General features: G+C 40.2%; 1 protein-coding gene across 1 annotated transcript; it reads left to right on the top strand.

Moving 5' to 3' along the window:
• The first annotated feature begins 4,558 nt into the window (after positions 1-4,558).
• LOC145418779 (UDP-glycosyltransferase UGT5-like) lies at positions 4,559-11,165 on the top strand. The gene is made up of 8 exons (XM_080287115.1): positions 4,559-4,649; positions 6,577-6,758; positions 7,122-7,376; positions 8,251-8,484; positions 9,011-9,175; positions 9,629-9,851; positions 10,354-10,573; positions 10,806-11,165. Exons 2-8 carry the CDS (start codon positions 6,585-6,587, stop codon positions 11,089-11,091), a joined length of 1,557 nt encoding a protein of 518 aa, XP_080143241.1. The 5' UTR covers positions 4,559-4,649; positions 6,577-6,584; the 3' UTR covers positions 11,092-11,165.
• The last annotated feature ends 1,452 nt before the right edge of the window (positions 11,166-12,617 follow it).

Raw genomic sequence — 12,617 nt, 5'->3', positions numbered from 1 at the left:
TCAACATCGCCTCACTGTAATCTGTTATATTGATATGGTTGTTGCAGGAAGATAAAGCTCTCTCTTCACCATCTCATGTGATAGGGAGTTGATCCAATATCCAACTCTTTTATCAGGTTTAGAAATGAAAAGATTTCCTGGATAATAATAATAATAATAATAATAATAATAATAATAAAACATACGTCATGGAACTGCAGAGATAAAATATACACAGCTCTACTGGTTGGCAATTGACGGTGACGACAGAAGAACATTTGCCTGAATTATCTGGGAACGTCCCGTACTTATAGATACTCCTAGGTCTTTTCCTAACACCTCATCCCTAACAGTTTAATCTATACATTTCACCTGAATACCCTCTTACATGTTAGTCATACAGACTATGTCGATATTTGATAAATAAATAAATAAATAACAATTAAGAGTGCTACGGTGTCATATGCAAAATAAATCGCTTAGTATAAGGGTCTACGAAGCCTCCTATGCCACCTAGAATATCGTAATCCTCAGTTGTGTACAGAAAATGCTTGCATATATGTTTGTATCTTTTTTCGTACACCTACCATACAAAAAGTACGTACAATTGCGGTCAGATATATCGCTCCACTTTTTGGCTGAATATTTACGATACTCTGATGCAGTATACTGAAAAGTTTGTTTTGTTTCGCAGATAGCATCATTAAATTTCAAAAGTCATCGTTCACACTATAACTATTTATCGTAAGGCGGTGGATCGATATGAGAGACCGCAATAGTTTAATAGGGCCAATATTAAGGTGACCTGACGCGAAAAACAAAACGAAATGTATTAATACTTAAAAATACCTAATTGGAACGGAGATTCGGTGGTTGCAAAGACGATTAATATCTTTTATAAATGCAAGACCTGGAGATAAGTAAAGATTATGTGAATGAGTCAGTGGGGCAGACTGAATAAGATCTTTCATAAATGCAAGACCTAGAAATAAGTAAAGCATATATGATTGAGTCGGCAGCGAAGACTGATCAGGATCTTTCATAAATTCGAGCTCCGGAGATAAGAAAACCATATGCAAGTGGGCTGGCTGTGCATACTGATAAGGATCCTCTGTAACTACCAGCCCTGGAGATAAGGACACAATATCCTAGAGGGCTACTTAAAGATTATTCCTTCACTACCTAAGCAACGACTCGGAAGATTTGTTGTCAGTCATCCCATTAGTAAGGTTAGTCCTGTCTGAATGTCCAGCAGGTGTAATGAAAATATTATATAGACCCGTAGCGTATGTGGCTTTGGAAACTTCGCAACACCTCTCCGTTATCGATTTGTTTTGCATATTTATCCTCGTCTAAGTTACCGAGGCACATTATGTCGGTTCTAAAAGTAGCCTAGTAACACTGAAGAGATTACCCAAGTGTTATAGTCATACGAAGTACTAAATCGCTAGGAAAAAAATGTATTTCGAAGCTTGAGATCGTAAAAGAAAGTGGATCTCTCATTTTTCCACCATTATTGTGTCATATGGTGGAAAACAAAAGACCTCTGACCCTTTTACCTTCTTGCTAAGTTCTTGATGTGAAGTGGGGTGCAAAGTGACCATTTGCCCTCCTCACAGATATCTTTAAACTGATCGTCATTAATTAGAGGCTTACCACTCTTTCACCCTCTCAGAGCTGATAGTACAGCTCGATTGCGTTAGTCTTTTCATCATAACTTGGCCCAAACTTCCTCCTTTTGTACCTTATTTAACGTGAGTCGGTGGCAGAGAAAGGCAGTCTTGCGGCTCTACATCCTTTCCATAGCACTTATTTGTAAGCAGCACCATATTCTAGTGTTAATGTACTGCTATAGCTCGGCATTTAGGATGGAGAGATGGTATTTTTAGGCCATGTTTGAGTAAAAAGAGTACTTATTCTTCCCTGCTGTGTTCTGTACCTATCGTGCACTAATTTGACTCTGTGCCGTGTTAACTACGAGGTCAATAGCATTTCTAAATGGTGCGTGCTGTATCTTCTCTCGCGACAACTTATTTATTTTCTTTCTTTTTTTTTTAAGGATTATCAGTTTCATCATTATCATCATTATTATCTCGAGCACTATTTTCCTCCGAATAATGGCTCAAAGGTAGAGTCCAGAAAGCATGGGAAAAGAAAAACACGACAAGAGGAGAATGAGTCAACAGCATGTTATCTGTCAGAAAGAAAGATAAGAAGTGCAGCACAGTGACGCAAGAATGACCAGGGTGCGGACTATCACGTGTTTTCTTAACCTTATCAGTGTACCGATTCCATCAATTAAAAAAAAAAAAAAGAATGAAAGAAAGAAAAAAAGGGAGAAGAAGAAAGAGAAGGAAAAATAACGTGACTATGAGACTATGATGCACGTGCTGTCAGCTAAATTCCTGTTTAAAATATGTATTAATATTTCTTTGTTAAAAAAAAAAAAAAAGACAAGCCTTTTCACTATCTTCTTCACCCGTTAACTGACTATTAGAAACACATGAAAACAAAGCACGTGGATTATTTTTATACTACTGCCTGATTTACATTCCTTTTCCTGTTTCATTATGAAGAGTTCAGTCAATATTCTTGCTGTTTCTAATACAAAAAACAGTCTTATCAGACTCACCACTATTCACTGCATAAGAATTGTAAAATCACACCTAAAAGTAATCTGGAACTCATGAGCTTATGGTTATCAACAGTTTACAGATATGCCCTATTCCAAAATCTCTCCATTATGATATACCGTTTTAACCATTGCCGACCACGATAATATTTTAGTACTCCATTCTCACATCCCAACTGATTAACTACTGAAATTAACTCTTTGAATCTGATGGCGTATATATTCATTTTAATTTTACCTTTCACGGATGATTTTATTCAGCGCAGTGGCGATATTTCAAACTGGAGGGATTAGACATAACCTTTATTAACCCCACCATTACCAGAATCCTCCACTAAACTGAATGGAATTTTCTTTAGGCAGTAAGGCTATAATATATGTGTCATCAGATTTAAGAGGTTATCCTTCCTGGGAAAGAAAGAATGAAATAAAAAGCGGGCGTCTGGCTGCTTGGGTTAACGACCTCGTATCACTCATTAATTAGCAGTTCTTTGACCCTCATTTGTCCATTCCCTGTTTTCACCAGCACCTCTCCGTCCTTCATTTGTCCACTGACTATTGTCTTTATCAGTTATCTTTCCCTCATCTGTCCAGCCACTTTCACCATCAGCTTTTCTGTGTCCTTTCCTTCATTTGCCCTGTCGCTGTTACCATCATCACTTTTCTTCATTTGTTGTCAGTATTACCATCACCAGCTCTCTCTCCTTCATTTGTTGTCACTGTTACCATCATCAGATCTCTTTCCTTCATCTGTTTTCAGTATTACCATCGCCAGCTATCTTTCCTTCATTTGTTGTCACTGTTACCATCATCAGCTCTCCTTCCTTCCTTCGTCCTGTCGCAGTTACCATTTGCTTTTCTGTGTTCTTCATTGGTATATGTTTACGCTACACATCATGAAACTGGTGCTATTGCTTCTGTTGTTTATGTTATCCATTTGGGGCTTCTTACTGAGCGTACCCTGCCTACTAAGGGCTTTGCTCTCGTGGGTCAAGGAAAGGTTCTGAAATAGTGGTTCTCAGTGGGGGTTATGCCATATTTTCATGGGGTCAAGGGGCTTAGTATACTCCTTTCACTTTAATTTGACCTAAATGTGACATCTCTCCATCATGAATGTTCAGTTGTAGCAATAATTTAACCCCACATGAAAATGCAATGGAATGGATGCAGACCAGTAGCACTTTCCTTTTCTGCCACTGAGCTAAATGAAATAAGTTGTCAAAGGACGAAGATCTGGGCCTAAGGTAAAAAGAGTATATACTCGTGGTACTTATTTCTCGTCTGTCTGTTTTGCAATTTAATATTCTCTTGTATGTTATTTGTATCCTTTTATTATCTCTGTTGTTGCTGTTGATGTTGGTGTTGTTTAACCCTGGTTTGTCTTTCCAAGCAGACTCGTCAACCACATGTAAGCAACTGTTTCTATTGGGCCATCCTGCAGGTAGTGTACAGTACATTCATCGTGTGGAGGATCGGCGCCCCTTTCGGTTGACAGGTCCCCGCCAGGGTCGGACCAGGGTCCTTCCCTACGAAAAAGTGCAGAGAAATATGAGGAGGTTTGGCTCCTGGGTGGACGTGGCAGTTACTTTTGCTCCACCCAGGGTAAGCTGCGTCACCACGTGTAGGCTCCTCATCAGCGTGTATTATCGACGTAACATGCTTAAATGACATAAAAGAATATATATACAGAAATCAATAAATAAATTTGTACGGAAGAGGTGCCAGGGAGCTTCCTTAACCAACGAGAACATGGTGCTTGGACCCCGTGTGAGGAATATCAAACCCACGGGGGAGACCTGGGGAGAAACTGGGGACGCTTATATACTTCCACAAACTTTCCCTCCATCCAACATACGGGGGCAGATCTCCGTCCTTGAAATCTACCCCAAAGGCTGTTGCTGCCATCTAGTGAGCGCCTTGACACCAGTACACACACTTGACGACTGACTTACACCCAGGTCTAGCGGGGAGAGGAGTAAACAATCTTCCGTTCTCCTGTAATATCGTTCAGTTCGAACAAGTTTTGGTGATCTGTAAGGTAAGTAAGTGTTCACTGTTACTTGAACTTTAAGGTGATTTAGTTTTATTAGCGTGACACATCATAAAAAACTGCTAAGTTGTAAAAATATGTTCTATCGTTATGTTGCTACAGGAATGGAAGAATTAGTGGACAGACACAGGACCGTGGATGCTTAAACTGATATGTTTTGTAGTTGCGGGTGATTATCTGGATATTACGATGGCCTCTGATACTGCCACATGTCTAATTCCTTGTGCAGCTATACTCTGTTCACTTTTGGTAGGCAGAAAATGACTGTGTCTCCTGCTTGATTGCTGAGTTATAACAAAATATTAACATTACAATATGGTGCTAGTAACGAGGACGTTCCATGGAAAGGATGTTGTGCAGTATCATTGATTTGCTCAGCCACTGAGGTAAGGGAAATAAGCTTCAAAGGGGCGTGTGCGGCCTAGGTATGGTGAATGAACTACAGTTGTGTGCCATGAACTGTGGCTGTGATACAGTTAAACAGTTATCTTTCCAGTTCCGTATGAAGAAAATTTCCAACTGGCGAAATACAGTGAAAACACTACCTCTGTTAGCGCGCGTTTCAGATGGTTCGATTTTTCAGCTATGTACTCGTCAGATTTTGCGAAGATACTTGTGTGTTCTGTACGTGACCAACTGTTTGTTGGGGAGGACACTGCGATTCTAATCATTTGCAAATTTTCTGTTTCCGCAGAATAAAAATCGCTTCCTATGTCTTATTTCATTTATGGTAAAATAATTGCTTTGTTTTATTGACTTAATTCCAATAATAACAACTATAAAACGACAAATAGTGGGTGATAATGCAAAAATTATTCTTTCATGGTGATTTAACCTTTCCAGTCTGGTGATGTATTTTCTACTTCATTCGTGTTACCTCAAAATGATTTGAAGACCTTATGAACTAAAGGGATTGGATGGCGTTTTCATTAACCCCTTCATTATGGAGTATTCCGTAGTATCCTAAATAAAACCGCGAGATGGAGACCCGACGAAAAATGCATCTGACTTGAATGAGAGTTAATGGTAATGGATGATTTGGAAGAGCCTGGATGAAATGTGTAGCGTTGAGAAATTACTCGTATAAATCCTGCTTCTTCAGCGATTAATTTTGCTTATTTTAACCCTTATCCCCTTCATCACGATAACGTCTTCTTTGTTTATGCAACTTCCAGGTGATGATTCAGCCTTAAGAAGGTGTAATTAAGTACAGGGATTAATAGAGCACAGAGATTTATTAAACTGAAAAGAATAGAGCACAGAGACGTATTAAAATGGGAGGTTAGATAGAGGTCAGAGATGCATTGAACTGAAGGGGATAGAGCACACAGACATACCGAATTAGAAGAGTTAGGCAGCACAGAGAAGTACCGAATAGGAAGGGTTATATACTGTAGAGCACAGATGCTTACTGAACTGGAGAGATTAAAGGGAGCACAAAGAAATAGTGAACTAGAGTGGTTGCATATGAGCACAGAGAAAAACTGAATTGGAAGGGCTAAACAGAGTTCAAACAAGGTTTTTTCATCGATGCCAAAAATGACTAGGGGCTGAATCATCGAGTTAACGTATCGTCCCGAAAGGGAGTTAATATTCTTGCCGTTTAATAGCTTCGTTTATTCTTTATGGTACTTGCTTAACTGTCTGATGGTACTGATCATCTCCTGTAGCTCTATCACCTAAGCTTGGCCCAAATTTTCCCCCTTTCTTAGTTTACTTCACGTAGCTCAGTGGCAAGAATATGGCAGTGCTACGGCACGTCATCATTTCCATAACACTTCTTTATAAGTAGTGCGCTATTTTGGTGTTGAGCTTTGGCTACAACTTAGCATTCAAGGGGCAGAAATGGCAACTTTAGGCCAAGTTAAAGTGAAGGCAGTACAGATACCTTCACCTGATGTTAACTTTCCTCTAGGTGGTCAGATGAAGCTGGCTTGGCTGTGTGTGTTGGTGGCAGCTCTGGCGGGGGTCGCCGCGGGGGAGCTGCCGCCCCCAGAAGCCTCCTACAAGATCCTTATGCTCCTGGCGGTGTCCCCCGGGAGCCACAAGGACATCTTTGTGCCCCTGGCCGAGGCTCTAGCGGAACGTGGCCACAAAGTAAGAAATTCTGTAGTCGTATTTATACACTCCACGCTCTATTACTTTACTATTTACTTTATTTATTTATCTTGTTGTTGGTACGCCCTCACCAAAAACTAACCAAACACCTGGGCACGATTGATGTAAAGATGGACAGGATGTAATTTGTCATTTTCTGATGGCTGCGGTATGTCTGACTGTGAAATAACACACTCTGTAGCACTTCTATATTAGGCAGGCGGTGATGTTGATTCTTCTTTGTTCTCAGGTAGTGATGTTGATTCACCTCTTTTAGACAGGCGATGATGCTGATTCTTCTCTCGCTGATTCTCTTCCCTCTTTCTCATACAGTGACGCCACTTCTCTTTCCTCTGTTCTCAGGTGGTGATGCTGACCAACTCTCCCAACGTTACAAATCATCCTAACATCCATGAATTTGATCACGGACTCCCCTACTTCAAACTGGCAGCTTTCAATATGTTCGACTTCACTAAAAGCCTACTGGGCGGATACACGATTTTTCCCCACATTTTGCCTAATATTGCCAGAGAATTGTACAAGCTTCCCAAAGTAAAAGAGCTTTATAACAAGAGAAAGGAATTTGATCTTATTGTTGTTGACCATTCCTATAATGAGGTAAGCTGTGTTTATTTTAGTTTCGTACGTAATTGCATTAGTAAACATTAATTTATTCTTTGATGTTTATATTTGGAAAATTGCTCGGTAGCTTAGTTCATAGAGGGCCTAGTTCATAGAGCGCCCATCAGATTGCTCGATTCTTGAAAGAAGTGTACGAGTTTGAAGTTGCTCCCTTGCTGTATGATGTCCCCGCTGATGTAGACTTCCGGGAATATATTTTATGAAGTTACTTAAATATTCCCTGGCATATTTGTCACTACATTTGCTTGAGTATTATTTTGCAGTCGGTATTCACTGTACATTCACTGCCGTGTGTGTTGAATAAGACTAATTTAAGAACGCTCTTGCACTGATAGAGGGTACGTAACATTCATGAACTCAGGAAGCCAAAAAATAGTGGTAAATCAAATTCTTGCAATCCCAGCCTGAGTTCCATTCTGCAGCAAAAATATTCAGGACTGGACAACTTTGCAGGAAGTTGCAGAATAGATCATAACACTGACTGTTGAGAACCACTAAACAAACAAGCTTCCTTAACCTATTCAATACAATATTTTTCTTTTTTATTTTTGCTATCTCATGATGATTTTAATTTAGCCTTGATAAGACCTCTTGAAATACAGATTAAAAAAAAAAAAAAAAAACGTCGCTCCAGATTCAGCACAATGTCTTATTTTCAGTTTTATTCTTGCTAACCTCTCATTATGGTTTGCAAACACCTCTCAGGGATAGAAATAATTTCAAGTAATCTTTATTTTAACACTTACACTACCAAGGTTGCTACTATGCTGAATTAAAATGTCTAACAGTTGCCTGAACTACATAAACATGCATTAGTCCTGAAGGAGGAAATATAATTATCTGTCAACAGGTTAGCTATCCTTTCGTGCACGAGATGCCCTTCATTACGATTAACACAGTGGGAGTGGACCCCCGTCAGAGTGCTGTATATGGCAATGTGCTCAGTCCTTCTTACGTTCCCAATCTGCTCTTCGGCTACCCAATGCCCATGTCGGCTTGGCAGCGGTTCGTCAACATGCTTTGGCACATTGGTTTCGCCTTCTATATGAGGATCTGGGCTGTTGTGCCCGTGGTGCAGAAGGAGGTATGGTAGATTATGTGTGTAGAGGTTAGGAGCCACTAGAAGCAACAGACAAAATGGATTTGCCATACAAGTTAGAGTAGTGGAATGAATTTCTCAGGATACATGACATGAGGACGAACTAATGAGAATACAGAAGTAATGAATGCTGGCGAGCAGGACGAGTCCTATGATTACGGTATGAGGCAACTGTTGACCATGATGGTACATATATATATATATATATATATATATATATATATATATATATATATATATATATATATATATATATATATATATACAGTTAGATGTAGATATGTATAGATATGTAAATAAGTTTTAGAAACTTTGTGGTCAATAGTAGCTTTACACAATCTCAAATCGTCCCCAGACCTATTCGTCTTCCTCAATAAGTTATTTTAAGGCAAAAAATCAGCACTCCTTCATTATTCCGGAACTCCAGAAATGAAAGCGGATAATTGGTTAGAATTACACACTTCACTTCATTAAGGATGTTGATGCTTATAGAATCTAAACTGTTTTTCAGATTTCTGCTCAGTTTCCAGACCTGCCCCCGTTGTTAGAACTGGATCGTAACCAGAGTCTTACCCTGGTCAACACCCATTTCAGCATGGACGTGACGGTGCCCCTCCTGCCCTCACAGGTGGACATAGGGGGCATCCAGTGCCGCCCACCCAAGCCTCTCCCTCAGGTCAGGCAATTTCATGCATTCGTATTCCTGATTTGCCATTTCATTGTCATAACCTTTGATGAATCTTGTCATTCCCTGTTTTTTTGTTTTTGTTTTTTTTGTTTCATGGTACACTGTTCATCAAGAGTTTCAGCTTATGAAGTATCTAAATCAGTCACACGTTTCGGTCATCAACAAATAATAGTTATAGAGTAGTGACAATAAATGATAGACGATCGAAAATGTAGACTGATTTAGCTAAACTGACATTGTGTTTCTACCATCAGCCATGTTGTTTTAGGAAATAATAAACTCAGTCTATGCATAAATAAACTCCATAGTAATAAGTACTAACGATATAGTCACGGTATTAGTCTTCAGCACTCAGTTATAAAATTACAACATTTTATTAAGCATAAGATATTCATGGCTAATCATTCTACGATGGCAGTTAGCATGACCATAATGTTTCAGGAACTTGAGTCATGGATAACTGGTGCTGGTCCTGAGGGGGTGATATTCTTCAGTGTGGGGTCCATCGCGAGGGGAAACGCAATGCCAGCGAAGTCCCGCGACGCCTTTATTGAGGCTTTCCGAAGGCTGCCACACCGAGTCATCTGGAAGTACGAGGGGGACTTGGAGGGCCTACCAGAGAACGTCATGATCAGGAAATGGGTCCCACAACAGGATATTCTTGGTGAGCTCATGCATTCAGAGTAGATCATGAATGTGACTGTCTTCATTCTAGCCACCTTAATCTCCATCTGACAAACGGAGCGAGGTACAATCGACATTCAAAGAAAAAGCATGGACAAAAATAGGAAAACTAAAAAACAGCATGGACAGAAAAATCGGCCACACAGTCATTAATACATATTCATGCACCGAAATTATGGCTCCACATCACAAGAGTAGGTATTACCAGTTACACTTGTATTGCTTGTTAATCATATGAAACTTCGCATACGTCTGTGCAATGAAATGATTACGTAGGCTGTCGTTGAGAGAGATGTGCAGCTTGTCAGGTGCATCTTCGTACATATTTCATCAATCCATTTCGACAGACACAAAGACAGTCCGTGGTACAGGAAATACTGGTTATGGCATTATAACACTTTGTCATCCAGGTGGTGAGGTTCTGGGACTAAGTGTGTGGTATAGGTGGTGTGGTTCTGCGACTAACACCCTCTGTACTTCAGGTCATGAAAACGTGAAGTTGTTCATTAGTCACTGCGGATTGCTGAGCCTTCATGAGTCCGTCTATCATGCCAAGCCCCTCCTCGTTCTTCCCGTCTTCGCCGACCAGCCCAGAAACAGTGTATTCGTGAAGACTTCTGGCATTGGACTGAGGTTGGATTGGGACGATGTGTCTGTGGAGGCAATTATTGATTCCATCACTGCCATCACAACAAACCAAACGTTAGTACAAGAGATGATACAAAAGAGATCATGCAAAGTCCAGATACATTTAATTCATTAATTTGGAAAAATTTCCCAGCCAAGCTCGTCTTCCAGAGATTGCTTCTAAAAAATCAAATAGTTAAAAGCCATTGTAGCATCACGAATATTCACTTTATCTAAACGTGAATCACCGAGAACTTTGTCGGCAGAAATTTGTAAGCATTATAATTCTTGTTCTGCACAAATCCAGGTACAAGGAGAATATAGTAAAGATGTCGCGGCAACTGAGGGATCAGCTGACAACGCCGCAGGACCGCGCCGTGTTCTGGACGGAGTACGTCATCCGTCACCAGGGGGCGCCGCAGCTTAGAAGCCCTGCGGCGCAGCTTTCCTGGGTAGAGTTCCTCATGCTGGACGTGTTGTTCTTCTTCCACGTGGCCCTCTTCATCACTATCTACTTGATGCGTCGCATTCTAAAAACTGTCACAGCCAAGATGTTTAATAGTAGCAGCAGCACTAAAAAGAAATTAGAATAGTAGAATTATGTGTAAACAAACTCATGAACTAATTGTTTCTCCCGTGGCCATCTCTGTCTCCATCTACTTGTTACGTCGTGTCATGAAAGACATTTCCAAAGATATTCCAGAACTGATGGCTGGCAGTAGCAACAAGAAAATGAAAACTCGGCATTATCCTGCATCGCGTCCCAAGGGACAACTGGACCCTGGTCTCCAGTAGTGGCAACAGCAAAAGCAAAACGAAATAAGCCAGTATTCAGTCAGGTTAGGCCAAATAATGTTAGGTTACGTTAGGTTAGGTTGTTAGTCCTTTAACCTCTTTTAATCAGCTGTCCTTTTGTAGCTTATTTCACGTAGCTCAGTGGCAGAAATGGACAGTACTACATCTTTATATCGTTTCCAAAGCACATCTTCGTGCCTAGCATTATGTTCAGTCATAATCTAGTGTTACAACTGAGCATTCAAGATGAAGGGATGATGATTTCAGACCAAGCTAGAGTGAAAAGCATATATCAGATACGTTAGTCGGCTTATGAAAGTGTCCTGGTTGTGATGGAATTAATGAAGGATTTTTCTAACCCCTCCAGTTCTAAAAATTTCTTCTGGACTAACTTGACCATTTTTTAAAATCATCTAATACTTTAATCTCGTCATTGACAAGTACTTACTTATTTCCTAAAGGGCGGAGTCGCTTCAGGTCTGTATTTTGCTAGAGCTTACTGGAAATCACATAATCAATACAAACCATTAATGCAGGCAAAACCATGATGGCTTCTGGTAAAGGATGATATCTAAAGAAGTGGTGCATTTCATTTATGGCTGTATAAATGTATAGAAAGCGGCATTTGTTGCTTCCTTATTAAACGTAATTTTTTCCGGGTGCATGAGAGTTAATGTATATGAAGACAATACACTGTATGGGAAGAAGAGTATCAGACCCTAATTTCGCCTATATCGACAGACTCGCTGATTGAGGTGTTTGTTTCGTGCACTCCCTTTCCCTTATCCTTAAAAAAGAAAGAAAGGAGGATATAAAAATAATTCACGAAAGGGACTTGATCATAAATGTCTGAATCCTGGTGCTTGTATGGCTGACCGTATGTCCCACGCAAAATGGACACAGTACTCAATCCCTTACGTCAGTGGCATAAATCACTCCTGCCCTTGACCAAGACCCAGCCTTGCTAAATATAAGCTGGAAGCAATGTCATTTCGGAAATGGGTGCAGTGAAAGTGGTGAATAAGGGTCAGCTGCCCCCCATCCCGACGATACCCTACCCCCACCGTTGATTCCTGCTTCAGTTCAGTGCCAGTCTGCTCAGTAGCTGCAAAGAAGAGGCAGATTCTCACATGCTCTGATAGGAAGGTCCATATACGACAATTTCCATTACCCGACACCACCACATACTATGCTGATGCATTTTTGGGAGAGAACAGCACTGCGAGAAGAAGAAAAAAAAAAAAAAAAAAAAAACGAAAATTGAGGAGGAGTCAAAAAGTGGAGGGTCTCAGATAGGACCTGTACATGCTAATGTACTTTGAAA

Source organism: Coenobita brevimanus, chromosome 14 (assembly GCF_032717465.1).
Source record: "Coenobita brevimanus isolate Jiangsu-jjx chromosome 14, ASM3271746v2, whole genome shotgun sequence".
Lineage (NCBI taxonomy): Eukaryota > Metazoa > Arthropoda > Malacostraca > Decapoda > Coenobitidae > Coenobita > Coenobita brevimanus.
This window is presented reverse-complemented; position numbering and strand designations above follow the sequence as displayed.

What these genes read in the sequence shown, in the direction of transcription:
- LOC145418779 (XM_080287115.1), top strand. Translation starts at nt 6,585, where the DNA reads ATGAAGCTGGCTTGGCTGTGTGTGTTGGTGGCAGCTCTGGCGGGGGTC. An exon ending in TTGACCATTCCTATAATGAG is followed by an intron (nt 7,377 to 8,250) that starts GTAAGCTGTGTT and finishes ATCTGTCAACAG; the next exon opens with GTTAGCTATCCTTTCGTGCA. An exon ending in CACCCAAGCCTCTCCCTCAG is followed by an intron (nt 9,176 to 9,628) that starts GTCAGGCAATTT and finishes ATAATGTTTCAG; the next exon opens with GAACTTGAGTCATGGATAAC.